General features: G+C 42.6%; 1 protein-coding gene across 2 annotated transcripts in view; it reads right to left on the bottom strand.

Moving 5' to 3' along the window:
* Nucleotides 1-4685: 4685 nt before the first annotated feature.
* The window catches only part of SMARCC1 (SWI/SNF related, matrix associated, actin dependent regulator of chromatin subfamily c member 1), a 243667-nt gene continuing 235188 nt past the window's right edge, over nt 4686-13164 (bottom strand). The window contains exons 27-28 of one of the 2 annotated variants that reach the window (XM_037849824.1): nt 8504-8680; nt 4686-6928 (exon numbers count right to left, since the gene is read on the bottom strand). In XM_037849824.1, the coding sequence (XP_037705752.1) occupies nt 6831-6928; nt 8504-8680 (275 nt within the window). In that variant the 3' untranslated portion in view covers nt 4686-6830. The remainder of the gene's footprint in view (nt 6929-8503; nt 8681-13164) is intronic. The other variant, XM_037849833.1, reaches the window with a different exon arrangement.

Below are 13164 nucleotides of genomic sequence, written 5' to 3' on the forward strand. Positions count from 1 at the left end.
GATGCCTCCCTATCCCTGTAGAGCTCAGTTCCTATCTCTTTCCTTCCCATGAAGCCTTCTCAGACTGCTTCATAATCTGCCTACAGTAATTCCCCACTGGCCTGCAAGGCACTTGAGTGCACAGCACCAGGCACAGAGGCAGACAAAGTCCTGTAGAAGGCATGAATGCAAGACAACTCCCCCCTACATCCCAGAACTGTGGGTCTGGAGCTCCCTGCTAAGGGGCTGACCTCCTGAGACTCTTTCCATGGCTTTATGCTGCTTCTGGGGACAATATGCTAGTTTGAAATACAGCCTCCTCTAGCAGAGAGCCAAGCAGGGCTTTGCATTCACCTGTTGGCCCACAAAGCACCAAAGAACACCTCTTTGCCCAACCCCATCTCTGCTTCCCAACTATAGGTTATCTCGGTATCTCCTTTTTTGCCTGTCTATACAAGCCTCTATGTCCCTTTGCTTCTCTCAGTATCTCCCTGTCTTTTGGGTGGTAGCTGTCAGAGTGGAGGGACGTGCCTATCTCCTCCTCCCCTGGCTAAGCCTATCTGTGTGGGAAGGTTTCATTGACAGGTCCCTTGATGTCTAGGGCATGACAACCATTCTCACCCCTTTGTTAAAAATCTACTCCAGTTAAACTTTATATTTCTTATTTTATTTAAATATTTTGAAAACTATTTAAGTATATTCTTTTAAATTCTACTTTTGAATTAAGTGTAACAAGCATTTGGTATAATGAAAATGTGAAAATGTCTTCTTCCTCAGTATCTGTTGCTCCATCACGTCCTTCCCTTCCCTTGAAAACAAATTGTTTCCCATTTTCTTCAATTTGGGATTTTAAATCAACTGTTGCCATTCAAATACATTCTGATCCTCCCTAGCATATCTCACCAGCAGTTTCGGAACTGAGCGCAGCATACCTGGCTGGGTGACACCTCCACAAAATGGATGGGAGATCATACAGGCAGTGGCATATGATGGGAAGAGCAGGAATTGGCATCAGATCTGTGACCTTGGGAGAGTAACTGAGTCTCTTTGATGTTAAAGTATTTGGTGACCATAATGTCAACTGAGTGTAAGTTACTTTTTCTGGGCATAAGGGCTGAGGTAGACTAAAGAAATGTAAAATGTAGTAGTTGGAGACTAAAGAAAGGAAAACTGAACTCTACCTACAGCTTACACCCATGGCCCAACAATCAAGTCTCATGCATTTGGGCATCAGAGCTGTTTTGTAAGCAATGGCTTCTGCATGCTTCTGAAGATCCTATTAGGTTTGGCAACCTGCCTCCAGTGCCAAGTCAGGCACAAGGCCAATTACCATGACTACCATCTGCCTCCCTGAGCATAGATATCCACTAGTTGCCCCAGGGGGACACTGTCCAGGGCAGGAGCTACTACAAGTGCCATGGCTGGGAGCATAGTTCTGTCTGGACATGTGGCAGCATGGTTTTAGTTTTCCTAGTGCTTTAATTTGATGTATTTAATCTTCACAACCATACTACGACTATCTCATAGGCCCTATTTTACACATCTGCCAACTAATTAACAACTCTGTTCACTATCATATTAGTGAAGTATAAGGCCAGGACCTGAATATCTTGATTCCAAACCCTCTTTTATATTAATATGGAAGTGTTTCATTCCATCTTCTTAAACTCAGAAGGGGAACGAGGATTCAGACATAGGCCCTCACTTAGCAGAAATATAGGCCCTGTCCCCCAACTCCAACCCAGGCATTTAAGTTAATGAGTTAAAGCTATGATCTCTTAACTTGAAATGACAGGGCTTATCAGTCGACTCTACTAAATCAGATTCAGAAAAGAGCTAGCATGGTCTATTCTGGTGTGCTGGACGCAATGTACAGTTTGAGGCTGCAAGGCAGTATGCTGAGAGGCTGCTGGGAATGGCCCTCCTTAGACCATCCCCAGAAGGAAGGGAATGGTGAAGGGTCAGAGGCTTGAGTTCATTGTGCTGAACACCACCTTTTCACTGCAGGGAACTCTGGATTCTCCGTTGACCAAGTGTACTCACCTTAGAAAAGGCATCACAATCTGGAGGTGGTCATTGTCAGGGCAAGGCCACCATATTGGAAAGGCCTCTGTAATTTCATTACCCCAAATCCAAGTCATTTGGGAGTCACATAGCATAAGGTAACTCAGCCAGCCTGAAGTCTGGAATGAGGCTTGTCTGCAGAAATGACCTGCTGCTTCAGCAGGTGGCCTCTAAAAATGCTTCCTGGGGACTCACTCCATAGCTACTATTCTTCTTCCAAGAAACAGCCAGCAGAACAAGCTGACAGAAACAAGGAACAGCAGTCAGTCTGGATGGCCGCAGGAGACCCATTAGAGTCAGGGTCGGATCAGCCTGAACAAAGGGTGCTGCTGCATCCTAATCCTAATCCTGGACTATCAGTCCCAGCCAGAGTCAGAGCCAGAGTGGGAGGCATTTTCTTTACTGTCCCAGTTGTCTGAAGTGGTAATCACTGTACTGTATTAAGGTTTGGCTATTCTGTTGAGCCTACAAAGGATGTATCCTAAGGATAGGCAGTGAGATTCACCCTGAAGGATAAAATCACTGCCAGAATCACCTAGTGGCTCAGCATGGGGTTGGAAGGGTCCGGAAAGGGCTAGGGGGAAGAGGCATAGGGAGTAAAGATGGCCAGGGGCCAAAAAAAAAAAAAAAAAAAAAAAAAAGGAATTAGATAAGGTTCTTTTCCCATTGTAGGAAGAGATTTTCCCAGAAGAGGGCTAGCTGCGATTGGTTTTGGAACCTCTTTAGGTTGAGATTCACAGAACTTTCTTTTAGGGACCCTTTGTGTATGGCAGTCTTGTTGCAGTTCTATCACCAAGGAGTTCAGGAGCAAAACTACTTCCTAAAGGCGAGAGTGGTGGCACACCTGAACACGAGCCACAGGAAAATGAAGCTCGGGGCACTGTCCACAAGGAGATCCAACACTGAGGGTTAGCCTTTGAAGTACTGGGCTTGAAGAAGGGTTAGCTGCCAAGGAAATGCATTTCATTACATTCTGAAAGATTACCTCAAGTGTTAATAACCCATTAAAAGGGGATCAAGGTGCTTTCACATGGTTCCCAGGAAGAAATCCGTATTCAACAGGAGCCACAAATCAAGGGCTAAGTTATTGGGGCTGTAGAAAGAAGGTACTTTATAATGAAGTCACAGAGAAGTTGCAGAAAAGTGCCTCTCAGAGGTTGGTGCTAGGTGTCCAGGTGAAAGGGTGTTCTAGAGGTTTTCCTGGAGTGAAGATCAACTTCTCAGGTTACCATACGCTGAAGGATAAATCATGGATCTTCCAATTTACAGATCACACATCTGATCTCCCAGAAATTACTCCCAAGAAACTCTTGATTGCATTGTTTTATTTTCTTCATGAACAGGTAGCACTATCTAAAATGATCTTATTTGTTACCTGTTTCCAATTTGGTTCCCTCTCTGCCACTCCTACTCCACTAGAATGTACATATTTGAAGGGTAGAAACTTTGCCCACCTTATTCAAAACTATGACTTCAGTGTGTTCAAGAACCAATGCCAGGTATGTAGTAGACCCTGAAATGTTTACTGAACTCTTATTGAACTATAAAAGATCTTCCTTTAAGATCTCTACTACACATCCTCTTCACCAGTGGTTCTCAAAGGGTGGTCCCAAAACAGCTCCATAAGCATCCCCTGGGAACACGTTAAAAATGCAAATTCCCAGGGGTCATACCAGATCTACTTAATCTAAAAGCTCTGAGTGTTAAGGGCTAGCAGCTAGTATTCTAACAATCTTGTAGGTGACCCTGACTTGTGCTGAAGTTTGAGAACTACTGTTCTTAATCCCATTTGGTGGAATTACTCAATAGGAAGGAGCTTGTGGAAGACTGGTTGACTGTACATGTTCTATTATTCTCTAAGAATAGTGTCACAAGTTTATAAATCAGTCTTTGGTTAGTTTGGATGGAGGATTAACCTCCCTCTTCACCTTTAGAAAACTACCGGAATCCTGTGAGACCCAGCTGGTTCAAGCTAGTTGGAAAGGGCCAGAAAGCAGAGCTCACTCAGCCTGGCATACACTTTCATGAGGAGAAGAGTGGGGCTTTCACTTCATCTCATGGCAGATAAAGAATCTGCTTCTTTTGCCTTATTGGCAATGGCTGTTTAATGTTTTTCTTTTTGCACAGGGTTTGCACCTGTGGGTGCTGAAACACTGTCCCTGGAATATATCAAGGTTTATGGAATTCTCTGCCCTCACATCTTGTCTCCCACCCTGAGCTTTCTAAAATAGACCAGAACAAACATTCTCCACCTCACCAAGTAAACCTATTCCTCTCATGGAGGTGCCATGGTTTTGGCAACCTTTTATGAAGGACTTTCACTCATCTTTCCTTACTGTGATCGTGGAAATAAATGGTAGGTAAGGCACATTCAACTGTATGTTCCTTAAGCATCATGAAAGTCATCAGTCAAGGAAGCCCCAAGCCACTGAATTTTAACTGCCAACCAGGACCAGGTGATGCTGAATATTTTTCTTCATAGGATATATATGTTGGAATATAGGGAATGGGATTAGAATATAGAAATACTATTACATTTACTCATTGAAAAAGAGGGATATTAGGCCTTCCTGATCCATTTCCTCCCATCTCCCTGAATCACCCTCCCCTCATTTTTCCAAAATGACAACACACTGGAAACATGTATTTGTACAAAAACCATGTATTATTCTCCACCCCCTCCCCTCAGAAAATTGGGTGGCTGTATTACAGGAATGAAACCAGATGACAGATATGAAAAGAAATAGTCACCACTTAAACATAACAATGTTAAGAATTCAGATATTCTGTTAAGATTATTACCAGCATAGTAAAAATATTTCCACCTGGATCTTTTTAAGTTTGAAAGCGATCACATTAAAAACCTGAGGTTACAAGGGACCACAGTATGAACCAGAATTCCATTTTTCTTCTAAAACCCCAGGGGAAAGGTATTTGGAATGAGTTTCCTTTGGGACAGACTGGCAAGAAGTAAGGAAAACCCTGGCCATTCTCAAAAGGCACTGGGGTCTCACTGGAGGCAACTGCACTGGACCTAAACTCCAGTAGGGACAAGATCATGTCCACTCCAGGAGTCCAGAACACACACACACAAAAGGAACAAGGTCTGCTTGGTTCCCAGTACTCTGATGGTGTGACCAGGACCACCTGGTTAGAGGCAACACCTGAGGGTTTGAAAGGCAAATCTCAATTGTGGTTTTGTTTTTTTGCTTTCTGATATTAAGGAAAAAAGTTCTAAGGTGTTTAAAAACACCTCCCTACACCTTCTCATAAGTAAAGCTTTATAGTATAGAAAAAAAATTCCAAAAGATGTTCCACCTTGCATTCTAAATAATGAAACTGCCACTTGAGAATGTGAAGTGAATAGGCCAGATGCTTTGGAAAGAAAGCTCTACCAAAAATACCTTCTCCCCACCCATGGAAAGAGAGAGAAGAGAGAAGGACAAGAAGAGAAAACCAAGAACTCTCAAGCCACTTAACAGCAGGGCTAGAAATGGGCTCAAATTAAGGCATCTTTGTGGCTCTTTTTCTGGAATAACATTCCACTCTCCAGCCCTAGCACTCCAAACCTCAAGGCATGATGCTCTGAATGCCAATGAGTTCCTTGGTACCCCCAGCATGTCCTTAAACCTTGTGATTGTTGGAATGTGAGATTACAGAAAGGGAAGGGAGAAGGTACCAGAAGCTGTTGGTCCTGCCCCACTTCTCCAATCCCACCCCAAACTTAAAGTACCGCTTCACTAAATTCTGCTCACCCTGGCTACTGCAAGAGGTAGTTTAGGGACTTGCACCCCAAGCCATGCTAACCAAGTTCCATAAGCTAAAATGTTTAACACTATCTACTTATTATTATTATTTTCCATTTTAAGGGTTTTGTAAAGAGGGAGACAAAAGAATGCATACAAAACAGTGAATAGTAGCTAGATTCATTGGGTGGTCATTTCCCTAACCCCCTAAAACTTTCCTGGCTACTCTAGGGGGACCAAGGGATGCCTCCCCAAATCCCAACCCTCAAAGCTCATACTGTTTTCAGGAAAACAAAACACCCACCCCAAATCCGACAAAGCATCTGCATAGAAGACCAAAACTGGAGGACCTGGGGAAAGTGTGGATTTGTTCTAATGCTTGTGCTTTCCCCAACCACATACTAAAGTGGTATGTTCTGCCTGGCAGGGTGGAGGCCTTCACAGTCCTTAATAGGGAATAGAATCAATGGGGCCCCCTTTCCCATTTCTTTTAATTTTGGTGCATCTATGTGTGGCAGAAGTCTCATAAGACTTCACCATCAGCACCATTCTGAGCTCAGATAAGCAGAAATAAGGTCACTTATAATGCCTTAAAGGTTTTTCCTCCGTGACTATCCCCTTTTGCCCATCACCACTTTTTGGTTCCTATTAACTTAGGATGCTCTCCTTTAAAACAGCAACAACAGGAAAAAGAAAAAAAAAAAAAAAAAAGAAAAAGAGAGAGAGAGAGAGAGAGAGAGAGAGAGAGAATGATTGTAAAGCATTATCCAAAGAAGCATAAGACAGGAGAGCAAAAATCATAAAGATATAGAATACTAATGTTGACCAAACTTGCAGATAAACTGCCAGCCTATCCCCACACCAGGACAGGGGAGATGCAAGTAACTTTAAAATGACCAGGGCAAACTGTCACCACAGGCGTTCCTTTGACTGCCAACTGAGGACCTGACACAACAGGGGAAGAGGAATGGGGGGCACAAGTCTCATCATCCCCACTCCAAATGGTGGCACTGGGCATGGACGTTCCCCACATCTTCCAGGCTAGGGAGCAGCCAAGGCTGGTGGGCCTGAAGCAGGAGGCGGAGGGACCCCATCTGTGGGTGGCGGTGGCGGCGGCTGCTGCTGCGGTGGAGGGGGATCTGCAAATACATCCAAGATAACTTGTCACTGCTGGAAATGCAAGGGCTTTGGAAAGAGCCCATTCAGAGAAAAATGACATAGGAAATAATTTTCTTTGTGGCCAGTAAACAATGCAGCCTGCTGTGGTCTATGCAGATCAGGTCCATTTGAACCTCCAAGCTACTACTCACATCACTTACCCCAGCCCAAGTGGTTGGGAGAATGGGAAGTGTCTACACCTGTCCCCACCCCCTTTCAAGGCCCACCGTTTTCAGAAATCACTCTAGACCTTTTCAGAACTTAAATTATATTTTGATTTTACTGTACCTTAATGGTTTCTCTCTGCTAATTTTTATCTCTTTGGTTAAATAATAAGTTTCTGGGACAAGTTCTGTGCCTTATTATTTTTCTTTCTTCTACAGTGTCTTGCCTTGCCAAGCACAAAATAGGTAGATTATCATCAATAACTTCTTGCTGATTAACTGCCTTGCCAGAGTCAGAGAGCTTCACATGAGGCAGTTGCTGACAAGCTGGACAGTCTTAGAAGGCCCCAGGACTCCTGAACAGCAGACCTTGGATTTTTGGCCAAAACTAGGTCAGGTCCTGAAGGTAACAATTAGTCTGAGCATCTGGGGCTCTTTCTTTTTTCAACTGTAGCTGCTTAACTGCACAAAAGAACTCTAGATTTTGCCAGAAATGAAAACATGAGACAAATAATTATAGTGCAGCTTTCCCCACCAGATAATTTACCCAACCCTACAAATAGGAGATTTCTACCAGACCTCTATGGTGCTTCAAAATATTTTGGAGCCCAGTGATCTAATCCCTCGTCATCATACAGTGGAGGAAACTGAGGCCTGAAAAGGGGAAGCAACTTACCTAAGGTGGCCTGCCCAGTATCCTAGAGCCATGTTAATGGCTCAAAATCCCTAAAATACTCATTTGTGGAGGGGGCTCTCCCACACTCTCAGCTAGACATTGCTCAGCAGCACCACTGCTTTCTTCATTGAGCTTGATGAGGCTTCATATTCCTTCTCAACACAGCCCTTGGATGTTCTTTCCTTAGCAGCCACTACCAATGTATCAGAGTGGCTCTAAGAAACTTACTTGTTATCCATGCCCTGAACTAGTTCCTATTATTTGCCTTACACTTAGCAGTTTTGAACCTTGTATACTTATAAAGGGCTCCTATACAGAAAGTTAACCAGTAGCTCTGTATGTATACCAGGACCCAAGCTAAACAGTCTTGAACAGCAGGGAGAGAGGAATGTTTTTTTCAGCCTCCCCACTGACCTACGTACTTAGGAGAGTGCATGCCACAAAGCTGTGGCGCACAAGCCGAAGTGGATGGAAACACTTGGCCCTCATTGCCTGTGCATTTGCCCATCAACTGTGCCAAAGAGCACTGACGAAAAACCAGTCTTCCAGAACCCACTGTCACAGGTTGCTCTGTCCATGGACCTCCCAAACCTCTGGGAGGTTAGCAGACTGGGTTAGATAAAAAGTGAATGAGACAGAGAACAAAGCTTTCCTTCCCTTTCCACATCCTTCCCTGACAGACCTGGGGCACTGCGTTCCCCAGGTGCGCTACTTACACATGCCATTAGGTGCTGTGAGGGGTACCCGGGGTCCTAAGATGCTTCCTGGCATTGGAGGCATACCAGGAGGGGTAGGGCCAGTCCCAGAGGGGTGGATGTTGGCTGCAATGGTGGGAATCATGCGGCCTGGCATGGGCTGCCCAGACATCATGGAACCTGGGCCTGGTATCTGACCTGTGAAGATTTAAAGTTCTATGATAAGTACACTAAGAAAGGGTATAAGAAAGGGATCAATTCAATGCCAAAGACTGCTAAATACGAATACGACCAACCCTCCAAAGGATGAGAAATACCAACAGAGCAACCATCTGTAATAATCTCTATTCTCAGCTTTATTTATTTATTTATTTATTTATTTTGTGGGGTGGGTAGGTGGGACAATAAGGGCAGGTCTGTGGAGTGAATGCTTACTCTAAATCCTTGTATAGGCTGGTAGCTGGCAAGAAGCAATTACAAAGAAAGTCTTTAACAAATAAATTGTTAAAATGTCTTCCTAGGGTCAAACAATGCAAAGCACAAACAGGGAAATGAGAGAAGGACTTTAACAGCAAGTCAGGATCACCGCTCCATGGGTCAAGATCTACGCTTCATGCACAAGCTTAGCAGGAAGTAAGGTCTGCCTGAAAGGTTATTTGGTCACTACTATGAAATTGCCCTTAAGAAGGATTCTGATTTGAATTGCCAACACCTGTTGACAAAACAATCTTCTTCTCTGCTCTCATCATGAAGCACTGGTCCTAGAGGACCACAGCAAAACATACTGGCAACTCCATCTCTCCTTATTGTTTTGAAATTAATGATAGGAGATCCTAGGGAAATGAAGAACAGTAAGATAGATACCTCCTCTATTCAGTTTCATACTGAACCTTTAGAACAGGAGACAGTGAACTACTGATGGCAAATATTTTAGACTTTGCAGGCCATATACTGCAAATCTGTTGTTTTAGTGAAGGCAACCATAGACAATATGTAACAACTGGGTGTGACTATGTTCCAATAAATCTTAATTTATGGACACTGAAATGTGAATTTCACATAATTTTCACATGACATGAAAAAGGCTTCTTTTGAATTTTCCCAACCATTTAAGAATGTAAAAAAAAAAATCTTAACTTACAGGTTATACAAAAATAGGTAGTGAGGACTGTAGTTTGCTAATCCTTGTTTTAGGTATGATGGTAGATATTTACACCCAATGGATTGGCTCTAGGGGTTTTAAAGAGCCCCAAACTAAGGGAATAGTTTAATGGGTATAAACCAAGATTGAAACTCTTATAAAAGAGAGAACGAGGAGAGAGAATCTATGCAAAAAAATAATAAACAAATAAATAAATAAATTTAGGGAATTTATTATCTATGTAAAGTTAATAACATGATACTGATTATAAGTTTCTAGACAGTCCCAAAACAGCTGGAAATGAGAATGCATGAAGTTTAATCTTGGAAAATTTGGGATCTGGACTGATAGGTAAAGGGCAATTAAAATACACAGAGCAGTACTGGAGATAATATTCAAGTGATGACTTCCCTGTCAGTGCTTAGAAAAGGACTATCTTTAGGAAGACACACAAAGCTTGAAACCTCATATCATCTACTACCAGTGTCTGTTCCCTAACCCAGGACCCACAGAGAGAACATACTGCTGCACGGGTATCAATAGATAAAACCCCAACAAAGTGCAAGAGTCAGAGGTAGGACACACTGTCTTTGGAAGACAATTTTTTTTAAAAACATAACAGGTCAACATATGTGCCAGAAAAGAAGGCAGCAAATCTTGGGCCCTTTGGTCCACCTGGTGGAGGACAACTTGGTCAAACTGCCTCAGAGAAAGCAAGAGCAGGTATTGAAGCCACTCTTGAGTGGACACCACTATAGCTCTTAGACCAACTGACCATTAATAAATGCTGTTGCATGCTTGTGCCCTGGTTCAAGGACAGATATAGGCACTGTTGGAGAGTCGAAGCAATCTAGGGTCTGACACAGTGATGAAAGAGACACACATTAAGTATGCTAAAAGTCACACAAAGGATGGGTGCCCATAAAGGAGTGGCAGGCACCAAGGGGGATCCATGAAAGGAGTAAGCTAAGGAAACTGCTACATTCCAGTTAATCAAGAAAAACTCCTGTGAGTGACTTAGGATTCTGGATGATGTGTAGATAAAGTGAAAGAGGGCAAATGGGGATAGTACCAGAGTAGATTTTTCTAAGCATAAGGCCCACCTAGAGTTAAACAATCAGATAATAATATCAATGTCATTCCCAGGGTCCTGAGAGATACCACTTATTGAGCTCTTACTCACAGAGCCCTTTATACTTGCTATACCCTTCTGATGAACCTGCATTTCACTGAGGAGCAAACAGGCCTAAAAAGTTTCTAAAAAAAACTGTGCCCACTCTGGGTCTTTATTTGACATGATTCAACGTAAAGGGGAAGAGACTAGTCCAAGGAGAAGAGTAGGGTGGGGGGAGGGGTTGACTGGAAAGGCTACACAGGAAACTTGGTGAAAGGCTCTGGAGAAAAAGAGAAGAACTAGGATGTGATTTGTTCTGTGATATGAAGTTTTAAAAAGGATACAGAGGAGGCAGAACCTAGAGAACAGAAAAGAGTTTCTGCAGAGAAGTTAAGTAGGGACTGAGTGAGGAGGATGAGAGTTGCAGATTCTGAAGAAGCGGCATCTCAAGTCCTGGGGATGGATGACAGAGCCAGGAGGAACGGTGAGTGTGGAGCTAAGGAGGAAGCAAAAACGTGGGTTCAGCATATGACAAGGAATGTGAAGTGAAGAGTAAGGATGACAGAAGAGGACATCAGAGCGCTTTTGCTTCAGGAGTAGGAGTTGTGAGATTGGCTGCCACTGTACTGGAGCACTGAAGAGATGAAGGGAAGGGAAGGTACAGAACTCTCAAAGTTTCAAATATAAGAGGAGCAGTGGCATACATACTATTCTAAGAACCAGGGACAGTCCTCTGCAAAACTGTCACTGAGATTTTCTATATAGGAAGTACTCTCCCAGTTCCTCTGGGGTCTACTTTGTTGCTCCCCTTTCTAACTCTAGATCACCTGGCTAGGCCATTATTAAAAACAATATGGTATTTCCCACCCTTTAAGTCTATTAATGATTCTCTAATCCTGTTCCAGGTTGTGTGACAGGAGATTTTTTTGCTGTGTTGGAAGCAGGAGACCTACTTTTAAGCCCAGATCTAATTAATTCTAATCTGGAGACCAAGAAACACTTCTAATGGACTCATGGTATTAAAATGGAAACCAAATATTAGAATAGGTAAGACATATGTCCCATATCTACCAGTGGGTACAGGCTGCCCCCTTTCACCAAATTCAACCTGGATAGAGGCCTTGAGCAAGTGAGGAAGAACATTTCACCAGCCCTCTGCAGTGGCTCTACTGACCACTGGAGTAGTGAAACAGGTCTTACCAAGAGTTGATGAAAACAGACCAGGATTAGGTTTGGAAAGGGGAGAAATAAAGAGGAGAAATAAAGAGTCAGTAATGTTCCTATACACTAGAAATGACCTAACTGAAGAGACACTCAACAAAAAGATTCTAGTCACAACAGCAACTAGAAAAATCAAGTACCTAGGAATAAACTTAACCAAGAATGTAGAACACCTTTACACAGAAAATTACATAACTTTACTAAAAGAAATAAAAAGGGACCTAAAGAGATGGAAAGATATGCCGTGTTCATGGATAGGAAGGATAAATGTTGTTAAGATGTCAATTCTACCCAAGCTGATCTACAGATTCAATGCAATTCCAATCAAAATTCCAACAACCCACTTTGCAGACTTGGAAAAGCTAGTTATCAAATTTATTTGGAAGGGGAAAGGGGGCCTTGAATTGCTAAAAACATTCTAAAAAAGAAAAACGAAGTGGAAGGACTTACCCTTCCTGACTTTGAAGCCTACTATAAAGCACAGTAGCCAAAACAGCATGGTACTGGCACAAAGATAGACATATTGATTAATGGAATCGAACTGAATGAAAAACGAATGAAAAATAGATAAATGGGAACTCCTCAAAATCAGTAACTTCTGTACCTCAAAGGAATTTCTCAAAAACGTAAAGAGGCAGCGAACTCAATGGGAGAAAATATTTGGAAAACATATATGTGCTAAGAGACTGACATCTTGCACATATCAAGAAGTCCTACAACTCAACGAAAACAGTACAAACAGCCCAATTATAAAATGGGCAAAAGATATGAAAAGACATTTCTCTGAAGAGGAAACATAAATGGCTAAAAAGCATAAAAAATGTTCATCTTCATTAGCTATTAGGGAGATGCAAATCAAGAACACAATGAGATTATCATTTGACACCAATTAGAATGGCTGCCATTAAACAAACAGGAAACTACAAATGCCGGAGAGGATGCGGAGAAATTGGAACCCTTATTCATCACTGGTGGGACTGTATAATGGTACAGCCACTCTGAAGGACAGTTTGGCATTTCTTCAGAAAACTAGATATTGAGTTACCCTATGATCCAGCAATTTCATTTCTCGGTATATACCCCGAAGATCTGAAAGCAGTGACACGAACAGGTATCTGCACATAGATATCCACAGCAGCAATGTTCACAATTGCCAATAGATGGAAACAATCCAAATGTCCTTCAACAAATGAGTGGATGAACAAA

This window comes from Choloepus didactylus, chromosome 1, assembly GCF_015220235.1.
Source record: "Choloepus didactylus isolate mChoDid1 chromosome 1, mChoDid1.pri, whole genome shotgun sequence".
NCBI lineage: Eukaryota > Metazoa > Chordata > Mammalia > Pilosa > Megalonychidae > Choloepus > Choloepus didactylus.